Here is a 21,362-nt window from a genome sequence, read left to right on the forward strand (position 1 = left end):
CTCACCCGTGAGGGTCTCAAGGTGCTGGGGGGGTGGGGGTGCTGCTACTGCTTGAACAGCCAGGTCTTGAGACGTCTCCTGAAGGTCAGCAGGTCCTGGGTCTGTCATAGGCGGAAGGGGAGGGTGTTCCAAGTCTTGGTTGCGAGGTGGGAGAATGATCTGCCACCGGCGGTCGCTCTTCGGATGCGGGGGACGGTGGCGATGGCGAGGTCAGCAGAGTGAAGCTGGCGGTTCGAGGTGTAGAAGGTGAGTCGTTCATTGAGGTACGCTGGTCCGGTGTTGTGGAGTGCTTTGTGAGCGTGGGTGAGGAGCTTAAAGGTGATCCTCTTGTTGATGGGGAGCCAGTACAGGTCTTTCAGGTGGGCTGTGATGTGGCCGTGGCAGGGGATGTCAAGGATGATGCTTGCAGAGGCGTTCTGTATGCGTTGTAGTCGGTTCTGGAGTTTGGCTGAGGTTCCAGCGCAGAGGGCGTTGTCGTAGTCCAACAGTTTTCTGCACTCTGCGAACTCCGCGGAGTGCAAAGTGCAGAAACCGCCACAAAATCCGTGAACGGAGTGGAGTTTACTACTCAGGCCTATTCAATCCCCCCTGATGAAGGCCCAAGGGAGATCCGAAATGCATTGGGGCTGAAAGTAACCTGGATCAAGTGTGCATCCGGCCCACTACATGTAATTGAATAACGAATACATGATACATATAATGTTATAAATCAAGTTGAAAGATTCACCTGAATGAATGTGTGTTTGGCCGGATATGAAATTGGTTGAACAGTGCAACTCAAATAGGAACTGAATGACTAAAAATGGAGCAACTTCAAAAAACCGGATTAAGAGGCAGTGAGGCCCTGAAACAGTGCAGGCGGAGACAAAATCCCAGAGAGAGAACAGTGCAAGTGCATCAGTATTGAATGACTCCCAGGATCAGTGGGTGATGCCTTACCTACACACTGAACTTTCAGTCCATGATACAAGAACAGAAGAAAAGGGGTGCTTTGATATTCTTTTGAATTTGTTTTACATCAGAAAAAACACAGACACAAATGTGTTGGTTTTCGTCTCACTTTTACTGTTGAAGAAACTGGAAACAAGCTGTCCGATCCAAGCCATTGCTCAGACTCCTGCAGGAAGGAGGTAGTTCAAGAGAGTACTGAGGCATACAACTTCTGCATTGATGATAGGTGGGCCGCAGGTTTCATGGTCCTCTACAGTAAGGGAGTGAGTCTGAAGGGGGATGTTGGGTGTCTGGAGGGCAGATGGTTTCGGCAATTCACCTTTTCTTCTTATTTGAGGGCGTCCAACGCTGTGGTCACCTGCTGGAAGACCTGATCTACAGTTCCCTCGGCATTGATCTGCAGGAGAGAAAGATATCCACAGTCCTGGTCAGAGGGACGAGTCGAGACCAGAGTAGTTAACATTTCTAGCAGCCCCTTGCTCTCCTCTCCAGGAGTCCGTGTCCTTTCCTCTCACAAGCTTTTCCATCCCATGATCCCCTCCAAACTCCATCTCATGATTCCCTCCAATGATTATCTCCAAGCTCCTTGTGAACCCTGCTTTTCCAACCCATGATCTGCTCCAACAATCCCCTCCATGCTTCATTCCATGAACTTCACTTCTCCATACCATGACCCCCTGCAAGCTTCATCCCATGAACCCAAATACTTTGACCCATGGTCCCCTCGTATGATCCCCTCCAAGCTCCATCTCATGAATCCTGCATTTTCATCCCATGATCCTCTCCTATGATCCCTTCCAAGCTCCATCACATGCCCCCGAAATCTCTGTCCCATGATTCCCCCGTACAATCCCCTCTATGCTTTGTCCCATCAACTCCACTTCCCCTTCCCATGATCCTCTCTATGAGCCCCACCAAGCTCCAAATAATGCCCCCACTTCTCTTTCCCCTATGTTCTCTTCGATACCAGTCCCATGCTTCCCATCCATGATACCATGCACTTTCCATGCCATGCTTCTCATGAATGAGCCTATCACACACACCTTTAATGCTTCCCAAACCATGATCCGTCTTCTCCAGCCCATGATTCCATCATAATCCTCTCACATTCTTCTTAAATGTTTTGCTGCATACTCCCCCATGACCTGTCTCATGATTCATCCTACGTTCCCCTCTCGCACACTTTTCACTCTTAGTACAGCTTGCCCTCTTATCATCCCCTCTTATGGTCTACTCCATGCTCATCCCATGATCTCCCTCATGTTTCTCTCACTTTTTTCATTACCTGTCACATCCCATCACCCCCCAAGTGCTTCGTCCCATGCTTCCAGCCCCATGATTCTCTCCATCCCATGCTTCCAGACCCGTGATCCCCTCATGATTCCCTCATATGATCCCTCCATCCCATGCTTCCAGCCCCATGATACCCTCATATGATCCGCTCCGTCCCATGCTTCCAGCCCCATGATCCCCTCATATGATCCTCTCCATCCCATGCTTCGGCCTGTGATTTTCCTCGTATGAGCCTCCTCGTCCCATGCTTCCAGCCCCATGATCCCCTCATATGATCCTGTCCGTCCTGTGCTTCCAGCCCCTTGATCCCCTTCGTATGATCCTCTCAGTCCCGTGCTTCCAGCCTCATGATCCCCTCCTATATTCCTCTCTGTCCCATGCTTTCAGCCCCATGATCCCCTCATATGATCCTCCCCATTCCATGCTTCTGGCCTCATGATCCCCTCATATGATCCTCTCCATCCCATGCTTCCAGACCTGTGATCCCTCTTGTATGATCCTCTCAGTCCCATGCTTCGAGCTCCATGATCCCATCATATGATTCTCTCCATCCCATGCTTCCAGCACCATGATCCCCTCATATGATCCTGTCCGTCCTGTGCTTCCAGCCCCTTGATCCCCTTCGTATGATCCTCTCAGTCCCGTGCTTCCAGCCTCATGATCCCCTCCTATATTCCTCTCTGTCCCATGCTTTCAGCCCCATGATCCCCTCATATGATCCTCCCCATTCCATGCTTCTGGCCTCATGATCCCCTCATATGATCCTCTCCATCCCATGCTTCCAGACCTGTGATCCCTCTTGTATGATCCTCTCAGTCCCATGCTTCGAGCTCCATGATCCCATCATATGATTCTCTCCATCCCATGCTTCCAGCACCATGATCCCCTCATATGATCCTCCCCATTCCATGCTTCAAGCCCCATGATGCCCACGTATGATACTCTCCGTCCCATGTTTGAAGTCCCATGATCTCCTCATATGATCCTCCCGATCCCATGCTTCCAGTCCCATGATCCCCTCGTATGATCCTCCCCATCCCATGCTTCCAGAAACATGGTCCCCTTGTATGAGCCTCTCCGTCCCATGATTCCAGACCAGTGACCCCCCTCGTATGATCCTCTCTATCCCATGCTTCCTGCCCGATGATCCCCTCTTATGATCCTCTCTGTCAAATGCTTCCAGCCTCATGATCCCATCATATGATTCTCTCCATCCCATGCTTCCAGCACCATGATCCCCTCATATGATTCTCTCCATCCCATGCTTCCAGCCTCATGATCCCCTCATGATCCTCTCCGTCAATTGTTCCAGCCCCATGATCCTCTTGTATGATTCTCTCCATCCCATGCTTCCAGACCCATGGTCCCATTGTATGAGCCTCTCCGTCCCATGATTCCAGACCAGTGATCCCCCTCGTATGATCCTCTCTATCCCATGCTTCCTGCCCGATGATCCCCTCTTATGATCCTCTCTGTCAAATGCTTCCAGCCTCATGATCCCGTCGTATGATCCTCTCCGTCCCTTGCTTCCAGTCTCATGATACCTTTCGTATGATCCTCTCCATCCCATGTTTCCAGACCTGTGATCGCTCTTGTATGAGCCTCTCTGTCCCATGCTTCCAGTCTCATGATACCTCTCGTATGATCCTCTCCGTCCCATGCTTCCTGCTTGATGATCCCCTCTTATGATCCTCTCTGTCAAATGCTTCCAGGCCCATGATCCTCTCGTGTATCGTCTCCATCCCATGCTTCCAGTCCCATGATCCCCTCGTATGATCCTCTCCGTCAAATGCTTCCAGGCCCATGATCCTCTCGTGTATCGTCTCCATCCCATGCTTCCAGTCCCATGATCCCCTCAAATGATCCTCTCCATCAAATGCTTCCAGGCCCAAGATCCTCTCGTGTATCGTCTCCATCCCATGCTTCCAGTCCCATGATCCCCTCGTATGATCCTCTCCGTCAAATGCTTCCAGCCCCATGATCCTCTCGTATGATCCTTTCCATCCCATGCTTCCAGACCCATGGTCCCATTGTATGAGCCTCTCCGTCCCATGATTCCAGACCCGTGATCCCCCTCGTATGATCATTTCCGTCCCATGCTTCAAGCCTCATGATCCCCTCATATGATCCTTTCCGTCTAATGCTTCCAGTTCCATTATCCCCCTTGTATGATCCTCTTCGTTCCATGCTAACAGCCCAGTGAACCTCTCCATCCCTTTCTTCCAGCCACGTGATCCCCTTTGTATGGTCATCTCTGTCCCATGCTTCCAGCAACATGTCCACCTTCCTTTGATCCTCTCCATCCCATGCTTCCAGCCCCATGATCCCCCTTTTATGATTGTCTCCGTCCCATTCTTCCAGCCCCATGATCCCCTCATATTGATGGAGCAAAGATGTGTAAAGTGTTGTTTGTGTAGTATAACAATACTAATGTTGATGTGGTTGCTGTTACCTGCTGTGATACCTGTTCTAATGGTGACTAATAATCAAAATAACACAAATATTAGTGAAAGAATGAACGCAGTCACTAAGAAAACTACTACTACAGATTAAGAGCAAATGGGTAAGAGTGTGTATCATCATGACAAATCGATTAGTGATTCGTCATTAAATGTATTTACTAAATGCCTTTATCAATATTTTGACACGATGGACGTCAGTGACTGTTATGTCCACATGAAAGTACCTACTTCTGTCTCAGTAGGTGTGACATATCACCATCTTCCATTAACTTATGGTGTGTCTTGTAGTGTTGTGACTAGTTTGTTTTATGTTAAAGGTAAGCTGCAATATTATTATTCTAATATGGATTTGGTCTTTTCGGAAATCCCAATTAGAAGAAACATAAATTCAGTGCTTAGTAGTAAAGATGCAGAATTCATGGGTGAATTTTTCCTAACAACGAATCCCATAGATATAACCTTGCTCATAGAAATAATCTAATGTGTCTTTTGGATGATGAAGAAAAAGATTTTCTCAATTTAGTAGAAGAAAGAAGGCAGAATTTTGAAAAGAAAGCTGTGTAGCAGAAGTTACATGTACCGCCATGGGCTACTTTTGAGGGAGACTATAAGAAAGGCGAGACTCATGCTGCAATGTCCCTAGACTTGTCAAAATTGGGAAAATTCTGTCTACATAGACTAAAAACAGAGTATAATAACATTTTCATTGGTACTAGCGAATGTGAACATACCTTCCTAATTATGGGGGGTGGGGACTGAAAGGGGGAACTGATCCTATTTTCACAGGTATCTATTACGTGTGCCGTAAAAATGCCTATTATAGGTTGCCCGCATGATGGTACGGTAGTTGTTATTTTGGCATTGTATTCCCGAAGGTATATCACATAACTAAGAACAATGAAATGGTCAAAGTAAGTAAAGGACTAACCAGAAGTAAAAGAGCAAGTTTTTCAGGAATAGTAGGTGACATATTTGGTGCACTGATACCGTCAGTTGGAGTCGTATTGAACTCATATAAAATACGTTAATTTATCAACAGTAGTTGATCGTTTATCAACAGATACTGCTGGAGGATTTTTAATGATCAATACCGAAATGGTTGCAATTAGGTCTATGGTTTTGCAAAATAGACTTGCCCTTGATATCTTATTGGCAAAAGAGGGTGGAGTCTGTGGCATGTTGAAAGTACAACATTGCTGTACATATATCCCAGATAAAAGTAAAAGTATTGAGGGATATATCCAGAATATTATGAAAATTCATAAAGATTAGACACAACTGGAGGTTGACAGTGTTTGGGAAAAACTTAGTAAAAGTATTTCCATAGCATTAGTAATTCTGACGATAATAATGATCTTTAACTGTTGCAAGGGAAAATTGAGAACAAGATCAATGATTGAAATAAAGAATAAAAGGATGGGAAGAAAGAGTAAAAGAAAAGAAATTGAGTTAGAGGAAATGAAAGAAAATCTATATGGAAAAATGAAAGAACTAAACATGAAAGAGAAAAATGAAGGGTCTATAGAATCTAAAGTAGTTGCCAAGAATAGATAAAGTTGGCACTTGGTAATGATGGGTATTTTATGGTGGCTCTAAAATGCAATCAGAGGGGGTATTGATGGAGCAAGGATTCAAGAAAACGAAACTTGCTCAGAGAAATCCAACATTAACAGTACTAATTCTTAGAAATAGAGAAAACTAAATAAAAAACACACACAACATTTAAATATGGAGAAAAAAAGCTTTACGCATGCTTAATTAGTGAAAATAGAATGCAATGCGTCTAAAACCCGCTTTAAACTGGAAAACGCTTTTGCGCATGTGCGAATTAGAACTACGTAGATAGTAACGTGACCAACCTGTTTTGAGAGGAAAAACGCTCACGCATGCACAAAAATTACTAACATTAGGTCTTGAAGCACCACATGCCTGGCATATGCTTGACCGAATTCAAAGAGAGCTGTTGCTACTAATGCTTTTGCTTAACGAAAGAGGAAATAACATGGGATAGAGTAGCAGTGGGTGCTGAACAGTGAAAATCACATATTTGAGAAATTAACATCTGTTTTATGTTTCCGTTATTAATAGTGTACATTTGGACCTCATTGAACATACAAGAGAAAAAGATAGCGGCGAAAAAGGGGGCGAGCTAGACATGCGCAGTGTAATAGTGATGTGACTCGCTGATCGAGTCACTGATAGGCTGCCAAGAGCCAAGGACAACTGCTGTGTGAACCCTCTTCTCGACTGTGGAACTGTATTGAAATGTGCTTTGATTTGTAACATTAAATACATGAGAAAGGAAGTGAGATAGAATATTAAATCAGCGAGAGGGAATGGGTTTGTTAAGAAATTAAACATGTCAGCGTGAGGTGATGACAACTCCCCTGTCCCTGCCCAATCAGAGTTCGTATTTCATCAAGATTTGTAACTTTTGAGGGTGGGACATGCAGAAATGAAGACTATAACTAGAGTGACTTAAAATTTAAGAGGAGAGTCAGGCGTTTTGGAGAGATCGACGTTGCAGAGAGAGAGAGAGAAAGGCAAGAGCTACTTCTGCTGAGGAAGGAGAGAACAAACTGGGAAGATTTACTTTTGAAAAACACTTGATTAGATTGAAGATTCGGAAGAATATCGAGGAGGGAGAGAGTGTAAGTGAGGGATGCGCCCCGGTGCGTCGGGTCTGTAGTAAAGTTTAGAAAGTATTATCCTGTCCTGAGCCGGTCCTATAGTCTTTGTCTTCTGATTCTTAATCAGGAGACCTCCACCAGCCTTTTTGGCCAGAGTTGTTTTTTTCCGTTATCACCATTGGGTAATTATTATTCTGTCTCAAATTGTCATGCCTTTGCAAATGCATGATTTATTATGCCTTCTGTCTCTTCATCTATCCACTCTTAATACATCGATTTGTTGAATGAATCTGTGAATTGAATGTATATTGCTAAATGAAAATTTTCTCCCCTAAAAATGTTATGGTGTTTGCACTGTGAATTTGTATTATTGAGCGTTCATTTATGATTGAGATTTGGATAAACTTTATTGAATCTTGCCCAGTCTGTGGTTATTTCACTAAGATCTGTAAGTTAGTTACTTGATTGTTCATATCACCCTCAACTACTCGACTAATGGTCCATCGACCAAAGGAAGAGTGTTGATCTGTGAAGATTAGTTAGACATTGAATAAAAATTTTCAGGAGTAAAACTGAATCTCCAGTGAGTTAACTAATCAAGATCAAAGTGAATTACAAAACTTGAGCCCCAGCAAAATAGCCAGGAAACTTGAATGTTTACATGGGCTCATTGAATTTTTCATTTGATTGTGATGTGTCAGTCCCTGGCCTTTCGCTGGATCCGTTTTTCTGGTAGCAGAGCGATGGCTATTAATGATTAGTTTGGTGATTATTGATTATTGACTATTGATTTCTGAATATTAACTATATGTTTAACACCAAGAGTTAGTGTTGTGTCGTGTCATTGTCTGGAAGTACAGGTACAGAGATACCTGGGAATCCCGGGAACGGAATTTAGAAGAGTGTGGTAAGGAAATCACACTGCAGAAGGTTACTGGTCTGATGTCATAATGCCTAAAAGCTACTCAGGGCTGTAGGTGTTATATTAGGGACAAATTCGTATAAAAGTAGAGTGTGACTGACAGCAAAGGAGGAGTATCCCTAGAGGAGTAACAGGTCCTCTCTGAGCTTAAGTGAAGGGTAAAGTGTGGGTTTTTACTCATAGTGAAAGGAAGAATTTTCTCTTTGAAGCGAGTGAAGAAACTATCTTTGATTTAGCAGGGCAGACAGAGTAGCGCTGTTTTTATTTTGTTACTAACAGAAATATATAAAGAAAAGTTAAGAAAAATACATTGTTATATCACCTTGTGAAGGGAGGGTCAGTAGCAGGAGTCATACTGACGTCACAGAGAGCCGCGCTGGTATTGGTTGAAACAGTGGGTGTGTGAAAATTCCAGTTTGTGAAGGGAGGGTCAGTAGTAGGAGCAATAGTGACATCACAAAAATCCGCGCTGGCATTGGTCAGACGAGTGGGTGTTGTAAGCCTTGATTGGTCAGTAGACAAGAGCCGTGCTAGAATTGGTTGTGGAAAAAGAGACCTGATTGGACTATTGGTGTGAGTCGTGCTGGCATATGACGAGTGTTAGCTAACAGGATGAGTGAAAACATAGAAGAGTTTTGGGATTTTATCAAGTAAATTAGATAAGTCACAAGAACAAGAGAATGAAGTTCATTAATAAGATGAAGAATTTCTTTAGGACAAGCGCGTAGTAACTATGGAGGGAATTCTTATGCCACCTGCTAATACACCAGCTTCCTATATGATGATGGAAAGTGGATATCATACATGTGTATGGTTAGAAAATTGGGTGGAGTATAAGAAAGATGAAGGTGCCTTGGCATTTCCAGAACATGTTACATTTAATGTAAGGATTCTTCAGAATTTGAGAAACAGGATGAATTCGTTAGAACAAAATCCCAGGTTAACACAGTATGAGGCTTTGAGAGAATGGGAAGTTGAGGCATTTGAATGAGAGAAATACAGAAGGGGCAGAAGAATAAATAGAGGATTTTTACCCAGATCCCCAATTGACACCCTAGGAGATGAAATGAAAAGATGGAGAAGGGCTGTAGTAACGGAGGGTTTGTATCCAGTGTTAAGGGCTGAGGATCAAGAAGGGAGTAAATGTAGGGAAAAAACGAAACACATCGGTGCGACAGGGATAGGGTGTGATTAATCTGATGATGAATTGTTGGGAGATATTCTAGTCAAAAGACCTTCGCCTTATCAAGAAAGTGCTAGAGATGCAACTCCAAGCGCCCCTATGGTGGGAACACCATTGGTTCCGCAAGTTCTATATGATCCAACAGTCTTCCGAGTATCACGAGAAAAGGAACGGGACGCATTGAATAAAATAAAAGAAGAAATAATTCAGAAAATAAATCAGCTAGGTCTGAATGCTGAAGTATTGACAGTGCCAGTAACTATTGGTCCTGTTATTCCATTGTACAGTGACAAACGTGGTGCGCCAAAACCACAAAATGTGATAGTTACACAGAATGGTGTGAGAAAAGAGATAGTGATGTTAGAAGATCAAACTAGTGAGAGCGATTCGATTGTTTCATTATTAGATCTTCCAAATCTTGAGACTGTGACCAAAACCTCAAAAAGAATTTCACCCAAAGATGCAAGGAGGAGATGCAACAACTGTTACCCCAGTGGCAGGAAATTCTACTGGCTTTTCACCTGAAGATCTAGAAGAATGGGCAAAAGGATTAGAAAAAAAGGAACCACAACAAAAACTACAGATGTAAGCAAGTTGAGAGTGGATTTGGAGGAAATGATTATTGGTACAATAAGTCCAGACAGGTTAGGTTCATATGGAGATGAAACATTGTTTTGTGTAAAAGTATAACCTGGAGAACAAAGAATCTACATGAGAAGATAGTGGAAGCAGCTTTAGAATTTGGAATAGATGTAGAGAAATCAAAAATATTACAGAAAACTTATAGATCAGAATTTACTGAGAAGGATTTGGAGAGTTTGAATGCGCAGGAAGGAGATTGCAAATAAAGGAACTAATGCACATTTTAAAGAAATTGGGAGATGTAGATCGATGGAGAAGTAGATGGACAAAAAGGAGGGATGAAGCAGCTACGAAAGAAGCATCTGCTTTTCCTTTGAGAGAAGTAGAAAAGGTTGAAAGGATGTGTCAGATGAGAGAAGTTCCTGGTGACGGACATGTCCATGTTCCATGGAGTAGACAGGATATTTTGTCCTTTATGAATATTACGAATGACTTCCCTCAAAGTGATAACCAGATGAATGGGCAGAATCAGAATAGTCAAGTGTCGAATCGAAACAAGGGAAAGGGACAAATGAGTAGAGATGAAGCGAAAAAGGAATATCCTTGTCATGGGTGTGGAAAGTTTGGACATTGGAAGAACGAGTGTAGAATCAGTCAACAGAATAATGGGGTAAATCACATTTTAAATCCACAGATGCAGAATGGGGTGGTTGTGAATCAACAGCAACAGCAGCAGGTAGTTACTCCTCAGTTGCAGGTGCCACAAGCCCCTTTGCCCAACAATGTGAACGCTCAGGGGCAGAGATACAGTGTGAACACCGGATTTCGTGGAGAAAGTGGTAAGAATACACAGATGGTTCAACAATATTGGATGCAAAGTAATGAGAGTGATTCAGAGATGTCCCAATGACGGTGACTGATGGGGGGAGGAAGAGTGTGTGCTTGACGCATCCTTGGCGGTAGATCAGTCAGGTCCATTTGTTGATGGAAAGGTTGAGGGAAATATCATCACTTCTCTAGTGGATACTGGCGCTACCCGTTCTACTGTGAGAGCAGCAGAAATTCCAAACCTACCCCTCTCGGGAGAAGCTATCCGAGTTGTAGGGGTCTCAAATAAACAAATAAGGACCCAAGTCACAAAACCAATTGAAGTAAATATTGGTAATAGAGGCATGTATCGGTTTGTGGTATGTGATTCAAGTCTAGTAAATTTGTTAGGTAGGGAATTATTGTGCAAGATGAACTGTACCATCTTCTGTTCGCCTGATGGTGTTGCTTTCCACTCACCTGATGAAGACGTTGCTTTTAAAATGATGCTAGCGAAACAGGGGACAGAAGTGGATGAGATGTTTTCACTTCTTACTGAAAATGATTTGCATGATAAATTGAGAACCACAGTGAGGTCAGATGTGTGGGAGTTTACAGGGAAAGAAATTGGTCTAATGGCAAAGGTAGACCCAGTTAAAATTGTGGTGAAGGAAGGTGCGATGTATCCAAACACACCACAATACAGAATCCTGAAATGAAAGCAGGAGTTGCCCCAGTGATTGATCAAATGATTGAGCAAGGTATTCTAAAAGAAATATTGAGCAGTCCTTGTAATTCGCCAATCATGGGACTTCAAAAGCCTAGTGGAAAATATAGAATAGTGCAAGATTTGAGGAAAATCAATAAAGTAGTCGTACCTTGTTGTCCAGTAGTATCGAATCCAGCAGTGATTCTTTATCAGATACCGTGGGATGCCCATTGGTACACTGTGATTGATTTGTGCCAAGCATTCATTTTGATTCCATTGCATCCGAATAGCCAATATTTATATGCATTCTGGTTCAGAGACCGTGTTTTGGCATGGTGCCGAGTTCCTCAAGGGGACACAGAGAGTCCCTTGATTTTTAATCAGATCCTGAAAAAATGTTTGGAGACTTTGGTTATGCCAGGAAATTTGGTCTTGGTTCAGTATATTGATGACCTATAGGTGGCATCAAAGACACGCGAAGCTTGTGTCATGGACACAATAGCTTTACTGAACCATTTAGCAGAAGGAGGTTCAATATTTAGGACACAAGATAGAAAGGGGATTCAGAAAAGTGACGCCAGAAAGAATAAAAGTGATTCAACAAATGGGTCTGCCTAAGACAAAGAAAGAAGTGTGAATGTTTTTAGGAGTGGTTAGATATTGTTGTCAAAGGATCAGTGGATTCTCACTGCTTGTAAAACTTTTGATAAGGTTGATACGAAAAAAGGTTGACACGAAAAGATGTGATGGATCCGATTGAATGGGATGATGAAAGTGAAGAAGGATTCGTAAAACTGAAAAGTTGTTTGTGTCAAGCACCAGCATTGGGAATGCCAGATTATACAAAAGAGTTTGCTTTCTTCTGTTGTGAAAGAGAAGGTTGTGCACTTTCAGTGTTAACAAAAAATCACTGATTGTCCCGATGTCCAGTAGCATACTTTTCTACTACTCTGTATCCACTGGCTGCTTAAAAGCAGTAGCTGCTACTTGTGTGAGTCTGGAACAGAGTGAATCGATTGCGATGGGACATTATGTCAAAGTGTATGTGCCACATTCAGTTGAGATCCTTTTAACAAGGACTCGTACTCAGCATTTGACCCCTAGTCGGCTGACTAAGTATGAAAGAGTAATATTGGGTGCCGAAAATGTAAGTGTGACAAGATGCACCATGATGAATCCCGCGACCTTGTTGCCTGATTCATACTGTGAAGGAGTGAAAGAGGATGTTGATCATGATTGTTTGGATGTGACAGAAATGTGTACCAAGCCCAGGCCCAACATCCTTGACGTCCCCTTAGAAGAGTCAGACTATGTAATGTTTGTTCATGGGTCATGTTTGAGAAGGGAGAATGGAGAGTTGAGTTCTGCCTGTGCTGTATGTTCTGTATCAGGTACTCTAGAAGCTTCCTGTTTAAGAGGAGTCAAGTCTGCACAAATAGCCAAATTGTTCGCTCTAACCAAAGCATGTAAAATTGGGAGGAAATTGAGAGTAACCATATTTACGGATAGTCAATATAGTTTTGGGGTTGTGCATGATTTTGGCCAATTGTGGCTACAGAGGGGATTTCTGACTTCTTCAGGATCTCCCATCCGAAATGGCAAAGATGTCAAAGAACTGTTGGAAGCATTACAATTGCCAAGAGAAATTGCCGTGGTCAAATGTGCCGCACATAAGTGAGGAAATGATTATGTGACACTGGGTAATCAGTACGTTGACCAACTTGCACAATTTTGTGCTCGACACACAATGTCTTTGAACAGAAGGTTGGAAAAATAAGTTACCAATTGCCAACTAATTTTTTTCTCTGCGTTTGAAACATGGGATGAAGTTAGACAGTTACAGGAGGAGGCAGACATGAAAGAAAAGGAACGCTGGATCAAATCAGGTTGCACAAGAAGAGCAGACGTGTGGGTGTGTCCGGATGGTAGGCCAATAATGCCGGATAGCTTGTTGTAACAAATGGCTAGGTATCATGGAACTAAACACATTGGGAGGGACGCCATGATTTACCATTTCTGGCAGACATGGTATAATCCCAAGTTTAGGGTAGTTGCAGAAAGTCTCTGGCAGAGGTGTTTGACCTGCCAACAGCAAAACCCAGGTAGAAATACGGTTGTCTGTTGGGGAAAAATTGGAAGAGCAGGGGAACCATTCACCAGATTGCAACTTGACTTCATTGAGTTGCCACCGTGCAATGGTTTGAAGTATGACCTTTTCATTGTATGCCTGTTTTCTCAATGGGTAGAAGCTTATTCCACGAGAAGGAATGGCAGTCTCACAATAGCCACACTACTGTTGAGAGACCTCATACGTAGATTTGGATTTCCAGTCACTTTGGAATCAGATAGAGGACCTCGTTTTAATAATGATGTAATCAAACTAATTTGTGCAGCTTTTAAAATTGAGCAGAAATTACATTGGGCCTATCGACCAGAAGCGTCTGGAGTGGTTGAGCAGCTCAATAGCACAAAAAAATCCAGGTTAGGAAAGGTGTGTGCAACCATGACACTGAAATGGCCTGAGGCTTTGCCCCCTGTATTAATGAGTCTTAGAAGCATTCCTGACAGAAGGACGGGATTAAGTCCACATGAGATCCTCATGGGAAGAGCAATGAGACAAGCATTTGTACCTGGAAACAAATTGATGAATATAACTGATGATCTGGTGTTGGACTATTGTAAAGGAGTAGCTGATCTGGTACGTTCAGTGTCTCACCAGGTTGGAGAAGATGCAACCACAGCACAGCCAAATCAAGCTCAGGATGTGTGTCCCAAGTCCACCTGAACGACAAGAGAAGCAACTGGTAGAACAAAGAAAAGAACCAGAAACTGAGAGTTGTGAAGTCGAAGAAATCAGAGAAACAGACTCTGGTATGATCCTCTCCGTCCCATGCTGCCAGCCTCATGATCCACCTCGTATGATCCTCTCCGTCAAATGCTTCCAGTCCCATGATCCCCTCGTATGATGCTCTCCATTCCAGGCTTCCAGTCCCATGATCCTCTCATATGATCCTCTCCGTCCAATGCTTCCAGCCCCGTGCTCCTCTCGTATGATGGTCTCCATTCCAGGCTTCTAGACCCATGGTCTCTTATATAAGCCTCTCCACCCCATGCTTCCGGCCCTGTGATCTGCCTCGTATAATCCTCTCCATCCCATGCTTCCAGCCTCATGATCCCCTCATATGATCCTCTCCATCCCATACTCCCAGTCCTAGGATACTCCTGGTATGATCCTCTTCGTCCCATGCTGCCAGCCTCATGGTCCACCTCGTATGATCCGCTCCATCAAATGCTTCCAGCCCCATGATCCTCTCATATGATCCTCTCCATCCCATGCTTCCAGTCCCATGATTCACTCGTATGATCCTCTCTGTCCCATGCTTTCAGACCCATGGTCCCCTTGTATGAGTCTCTCCGTCCCATGCTTCCAGCCCCGTGATGCTCTCCGTCCAATGCTTCCTACCCCATGAGCCTCTTGTGTGATCCTCTTCATCCCATGCTTCCAGCCCCGTGATCCCCCTTGTGTGATCCTGTCCATCCCTTGCTTCCAGCCTCATGAGTGCCTCATATGATCCTCTCCATTCCATGCTTCCAGCCCCAGGATCCCCTCGTATGATCCTCTCTGTCCCATGCTTCCAGTCCCATGATCCCCTCGTATGATCCTCTTCGTCCCATGCTTCCAGTCCCATGATCCCCTCGTATGATCCTCTCCATCCCATGCTTCCAGCCTCATGATCCCCTCATATGATCCTCTCCGTCCAATACTTCCAGGCCCATAATACTCCTGGTATGATCCTCTCCATCCCATGCTGCCCGCTTCATGATCCACCTGATATTATGCTCTCCGTCAAATGCTTTCAGCCTCATGATCTCCCTTGTATGATCCTCTTTGTCCCATGCTATCAGCCCTGTGATCCCCTCATTTGATCCTCTCTCTGTCCCTTTCTTCCAGCCCTGTGATCCCCCTTGTATAATCATCTCCCTCCCATGCTTCCAGCAACATGATCCACCTTCCTTTGATCCTCTCCCTCCCATGCTTCCAGCCCCATGATCCCCTCCTATGATCCTCTCCATTCCATGATTCCAGCCTCATGATGCACCTCGTATGATCCTCTCCATCAAATGCTTCCAGTCCCATGATCCCTTTGTATGAGCCTCTCTGTCCCATGCTTGCAGCCCCATGATCCCACTCTTATGATCCTATCCGCCCCATGCTTCCAGCCCCATGATCCCACTCTTATGATCCCCATGATCCCATTTTTCCAGCCTCATGATCCCCTCGTATGATTCTCTCTCCGTCTCTTGCTTCTCGCCTCATGATCCCCTCCTATGATCCTCTCTGTCCCATGCTTCCAGCCCCATGATCCCCTCCTATGGTCCTCTCCATCCCATGCTTCAACCCCCCATGATCCCCTCGAATGATTCCCTCCATCCCATGCTTCCAGCCCCAAGATCCCCTTGTATGATCCTCTCTGTTCCATGCTTCCCACCTCATGATCCCCTCCTATGATCCCCTCCGTCCCATGCTTCCAGCCTCATGATCCCCCTCGTATGATCCTCTCAGTCCCATGCTTCCAGCTCCATGATCCCCTCATATGATCCTCTCTGTCCCATGCTTTCCGCCCCATGAGCCTCTCGTATGATCCTCTACATCCCATGCTTCCAACCTCATGATCCCCTCGTGTGATCCTCTCCGTCCCATCCTCCCAGCTCCATGATCCCCATGCTTCCCGCCCCATGAGCCTCTCGTGTGATCCTCTCCATCCCATGCTTCAGGACAGTGGGGGTGAGGTAGAGTGAATGGAGACAATGCGGTCAGAAAAGGGAAGAGTAGAGGTCTTTGGAAGGGAAGCAGTGAAGTCTGGGGAACGGAGGGGTTGAGGTCCGGCGAAGGGAGGAGAGGTCTGAAGAAGGGAATAAGTGAGGTCTGGAGAAGGGAAACAGTGAGGTGTGGAGAAGGAAGGAGAGGTCTGGAGAAGGGAAGAGGTGAGGTCTGTAGAAGGGAATCACTGAGGTCTGGAGAAGGAAGGAAAGGTCTGGAGAAGGGAATCAGTGAGGTCTGGAGAAGGGAAACAGTGAGGCCTGGAGAAGGAAGGAGAGGTCTGGAGAAGGGAAGAGGTGAGGTCTGTAGAAGGGAATCAGTGAGGTCTGGAGAAGGAAGGAGAGGTCTGGAGAAGGGAATCAGTGAGGTCTGGAAAAGGGAAACAGTGAGGTCTGGAGAAGGAAGGAGAGGTCTGGAGAAGGGAAGAGGTGAGGTCTCAAAGAGGGTGGAAGTGAAGTCTGGAAAACGGAGGAGGTGAGGTCTTGAGAAGGTGATGTCTTGAGAAGGAAGGAGGCATGGACAGGTGAAGAGAGGAGGTGAGATCTGGAGAATAAAGGAAAAGAGGGCTGGTGAAAGGAGGAGGTGGGGCTTAGATAATGGAGGAGGTGAGGTTAGCTGAAGACTAGAGAGGAGATGAGGTCTGGAGGATGAAAGGGGTGAGGTCTGGAGAAGGGAGGATGTGAGGCCTGGAGATGGGAGAAGGTTGAGTTCTGGAGAAGGGAGGAGGTGATGTCTGAAAGAGGTGAGGTCTGGAGAATGAAGGAAAAGGGGTCTGGAGAACGAAGTAGGGGAGGTCTAAAAAATGGAGGAGGTGAGGTCTGGAAACAGGAGGAGCTGAGGTTTGAAAGAGGTGAGGGCTGGAGAAGGGAGGGGTGAGTTCAGGAGAAGGGAGGTAAGGTCTGGAGAATGAAGAAGATGAGGTATGGAGAACAAGGGAGGTGAGGTCTGGAAAAGGGAGGAGGTGAGGTCTGGAGAAGGGGGAGGTGATGATTGAAAGAGGTGAGGTCTGGAGAAGGAAGGAAGAGAGGTACGGAGAATAAAGGAGGTGAGGTCTGGGGAAGGGAGGAGGTGAGGTCTGGAGAAGAGAGGAGGTGATGACTGAAAACGGTGAGGTCTGGAGAAGGGAATGGATGAGGTCTGGAGAAGGGAGGACGTGAGGTCTAGAGAAGGGAGGAGGAGAGGTATGGAGAATAAAGAAGGTGAGGTCTGGAGAAGGGTGGAGGAGAGGAGAGGGGAGTAAGTGAGGTCTGGAGAAGTGAGGAGGTGAGGAGACGGGAGGAGGTGAGGTCTGGAGAAGGGAGGAGGTGAGGTCTGGAGAAGGGAGGGGGAGATGTCTGGAGAAGGGAGGAGGAGAGGTCTGGAGAAGGGAGGAGGTGAGGAGAGAGGAGGAGGTGAGGTCTGGAGAAGGGAGGAGGTGGGGAGGTGAGGAGAGGGGAGTAAGTGAGGTCTGGAGAAGGGAGGAGGTGAGGAGACGGGAGGAGGTGAGGTGAGGAGACGGGAGAAGGTGAGGTGAGGAGATGGGAGGAGGTGAGGTCTGGAGAAGGGAGAAGGTGAGGTCTGGAGAAGGGAGGAGGTGAGGAGACGGGAGGAGGTGAGGTGAGGAGACGGGAGGAGGTGAGGTCTGGAGAAGGGAGGAGGTGAGGTCTGGAGAGGGGAGTAAGTGAGGTCTGGAGAAGAGAGGGGGTGAGGAGACGGGAGGAGGTGAGGTCTGGAGGAGGGAGGATGTGAGGTCTGGAGAACGGAGAAGATGATTGACAGAGAAGGAAGGAAATGAGATCTGGGGAAAGAAGGAGGTGAGGCCAGGGATAGAATGGCATCTGGGGGGCGGGGGGAATACATCAGGTGTGGTCCGGAGAGTGCAGGGTGAGTGGAGGGACTCCATACCTTTCGAACTATCCCGCGGCCCTCGTAGAAAGCGATGACCGGCTCAGTAGCTTTGTAGAACGTTTCTAGGCGCTTTTTAATGGTCTGTTCGTTGTCATCTGCTCGTCCACTGGTCTCGGCCCTCTTCAGAAGCCGCTTTGTCATCGTCTCCGCCTTGACATCAATGTAGAGCAGCAACGACGGTGGAGCGATCTGTGGAGAAGAACACGTTTCACTGACTGATGACTGACTATGAGTCACTGATGATTTACGTGGGAGCAAGATTCCCATTCACTCATTCAATCATGTCTTCACCCATCCCTGCTTTGGGTTCATGTGAGACCATTCAACCATGAATGTTTGTTTCACATTGTTTGATATATTATATTGCATCATTTATATAGCGGTTATTATCCCAGTATGGGACACTGAAGCACTTGCCCACACGGGTGGCATGCTTACCCTTGTAGGACGTGAGGCTGGCAGTGTGTTGTCCATGTTTTGAACAGAGATGGATGTTTCCATATCATGCGAGATGACCACTAAGATGTGTTTATAATGTTATGGGACTCTTAGCAGTGTGATGAATGAAGGAGTCGAGAGAGAGGGGCCGCAGTTTATGGTTTTCAGCATCTCTATCGAAGGCCGTAGATCCCTCAATGTTGGAAGATGGTGGAGATCAGGAAGGGGAAACTTACCGCCCCAAGCATTCTCGGGCACTTATGGGCCGATTACAGTCCGTCCGCCATCATGGTGGTGGCCGGGACCGTCCACAATACATGTGGTGGTTCCGCACACCAAATTAGGATGCGACCGCCACCATGGTGGTCGCATCTTGCATTTTAACATGGCGGCGGGTGCTGCAGACAGCAGCACCCACCACGATGTTAAACGTGCAGGTTGTGCATTTCACTGCACTACGTGGCAGGCATCACACGGCACCACGCCTCCCCCCCAACACAAGGGGGGCCCACAACGGGCCCCCAAAACCAATCTCTGCCAGCCTTTCAATGGAGGTTTACCCGCCACGGAAAGGCTGGCTGTAGCCCGTATTGTAATTTGGCGGACAGTGCCTGCTAGGCACCGCAGCCATTTTACCTAATGTGGACCATCCGCCAGGCAATTGGATCAATTGCTTGTGGCGGTTCCGTGGTGGGCGGTCTTTGCGACCGCCAAGGTTGCGGTCGGATTCCCCTCGCCATCCTAATTTGGCAGGGGGAAAATTGCGGTCCGATGGTGGAAGGACCGCCACCGCCAGCAATGCGGTGGCGGTCCTTCCGCCATCGTAATTGGCCCCTTAGTGCGGTCGATGCTCTGCGGAAGATCTTCTGTAAGCGGGGGATCTTCTCATCTCCAGTAATGGATTCAAGGCAGTGATGTACTAACGACTTCAGGCGGCTTCGAGGTGCATCAGTGCCTTTATCAGGTCGTTCCTTTCAATTGTATGCATTGAAAGACTGATGCGTCAGCCTGCCCTGCTGATGTGCAGCAGCCTTTGATGTGGTCGCCAGGAGCTATCTGTGGGTGGTCTTGGACGCGATGGGTATCCCCTCAAACCCTGTGGCCATCCTAGTGAGACTACATTTAGGAACCGATGCCGAAGTCTGGTGGGGTGACCCAATAAGGATAAACGCAACGTTAGGCCAGGCTGCATCCTTGCACCTACCCTGCTCTCCCTGGACATGAACGTTGCTGTGGATTGGTGAAGGAGGGGGGTACAGCTGAACAGCTCAAACACCACATCTATGACCTTCAGCCCTGGAAAGTTACAAAATAGTAAGTGTCAAATGCACGCGGGCAAGGGTCCAATTCAACAGGTTTCTTACTTTGATTATAAACACAAAAATCACAACTTTCATGAGTTCATCATTCTGAGACTACTCTGAAGATTCATAAATGACTCTATCGAAGACAGTAGCCCGGCCATAGAGACCTATAAAGGTAAGGCTTTGGGGGAGCCCTGATGGGTGGGATATCTGGGGGGTGCAAACACGAACATTTTGTCAGCGGTTGAAAATCCGTTTATTTGATCCCTTCTGAGACTCCCACTGAGAACCCCAAGGACTTCTGGGTACTCACTCGGACGGGGCACTTAAGGAATGGACCCTGACAGCTGAGGGCAGACACGTGATCCATTGGGACCGGCTCCGGACCACGGGGTATCGAGAGGCAGGAGGGATGTTATGACCCTGCGTGGCTGAGATGTGTCAACGTGTCACAGGGGGAATGAAGTCTGGAGAGAGACTGATCATCGACAGAGGAATGAAACCTTTTTTCTGTAGCAGGTTTAAAGGGCTGCATTAGGATATCTGCCGGTTCAAATGAAGGGTCCCCGACAAAGGAGTTTATAGACAATTAACCATGCCCCCAGTGTGCGCCTACAACTGATGACGTCACTCCTTCACGCGCTCGCACCCTGGATACATTATGTGCCTATAAACCCATTCAAAGAAGACTGTTCTGTGGCAAGAGGGACACAGTGCACTTACGAGGGCCCCCTGTCCCGCTTGTGAAGGTTCCAGAATCAATAATGCACATATTTAGGCTATCCTGTTTTAGGTTTAAACCTATAATAACTGGGAAAACCCCACCACAAGGAAGATAGCCCTCACCGGGTAAACATGTGAACACTGAAAAAACACCCTTTGCAACCACAAACTAAATGCCATTCAAAGATAGGAGAAGATGAGTTAAAGAGTCATCTTTATTTCTTCCTGAAGGGGCCAATACAATGTACCTGTGGTACACAACGCAGCAGCACGACAGACTGGGCTGACATTCTGCTGCTTGAGTTTTGTTGTTTAGGGATGTCACTAAATTATTGTTTCTTCTTCCCTCTGCTTTTTTCAGTTTTGTGGTGTTTGGTCTAAAGATGCAGGGTTTAGAAGCATGTTTTACGTCTTATTTAGTTATTTTATAAAATGTAGAGAATCAGAAAATATCAAAAGCATATTTGATGTTTTGGCTGTGTTTGATTCTTTCACTGATAGGTAAAATGGCCGGTTAGATAAGAATCTTTCCCAATATGTGTCATCACATTTACCCACAGACAGAGAATGGGTGAAATCCTTTGATACATCAGCCCCCTTTTCCTATGGAGTCAGTACTGATTGTAGGTGAATTTCCAAACACCAAAGG

At 46.1% G+C, this 21,362-nt stretch overlaps 1 protein-coding gene across 2 annotated transcripts in view; it reads right to left on the reverse strand.

Moving 5' to 3' along the window:
• Positions 1–1,044: 1,044 nt before the first annotated feature.
• AK1 (adenylate kinase 1) overlaps positions 1,045–21,362 on the reverse strand; it is a 189,498-nt gene continuing 169,180 nt past the window's right edge. For both annotated transcript variants that reach the window (XM_085614143.1, XM_085614142.1), the window contains 2 exons: positions 18,246–18,437; positions 1,045–1,348 (listed from right to left, as the gene is read on the reverse strand). In XM_085614143.1, coding sequence (XP_085470269.1) covers positions 1,280–1,348; positions 18,246–18,437 — 261 coding nt within the window. In that variant the 3' untranslated portion in view covers positions 1,045–1,279. The remainder of the gene's footprint in view (positions 1,349–18,245; positions 18,438–21,362) is intronic.

The sequence above is a fragment of the Triturus cristatus genome, chromosome 1_2, assembly GCF_964204655.1.
Source record: "Triturus cristatus chromosome 1_2, aTriCri1.1, whole genome shotgun sequence".
Classification (NCBI taxonomy): domain Eukaryota; kingdom Metazoa; phylum Chordata; class Amphibia; order Caudata; family Salamandridae; genus Triturus; species Triturus cristatus.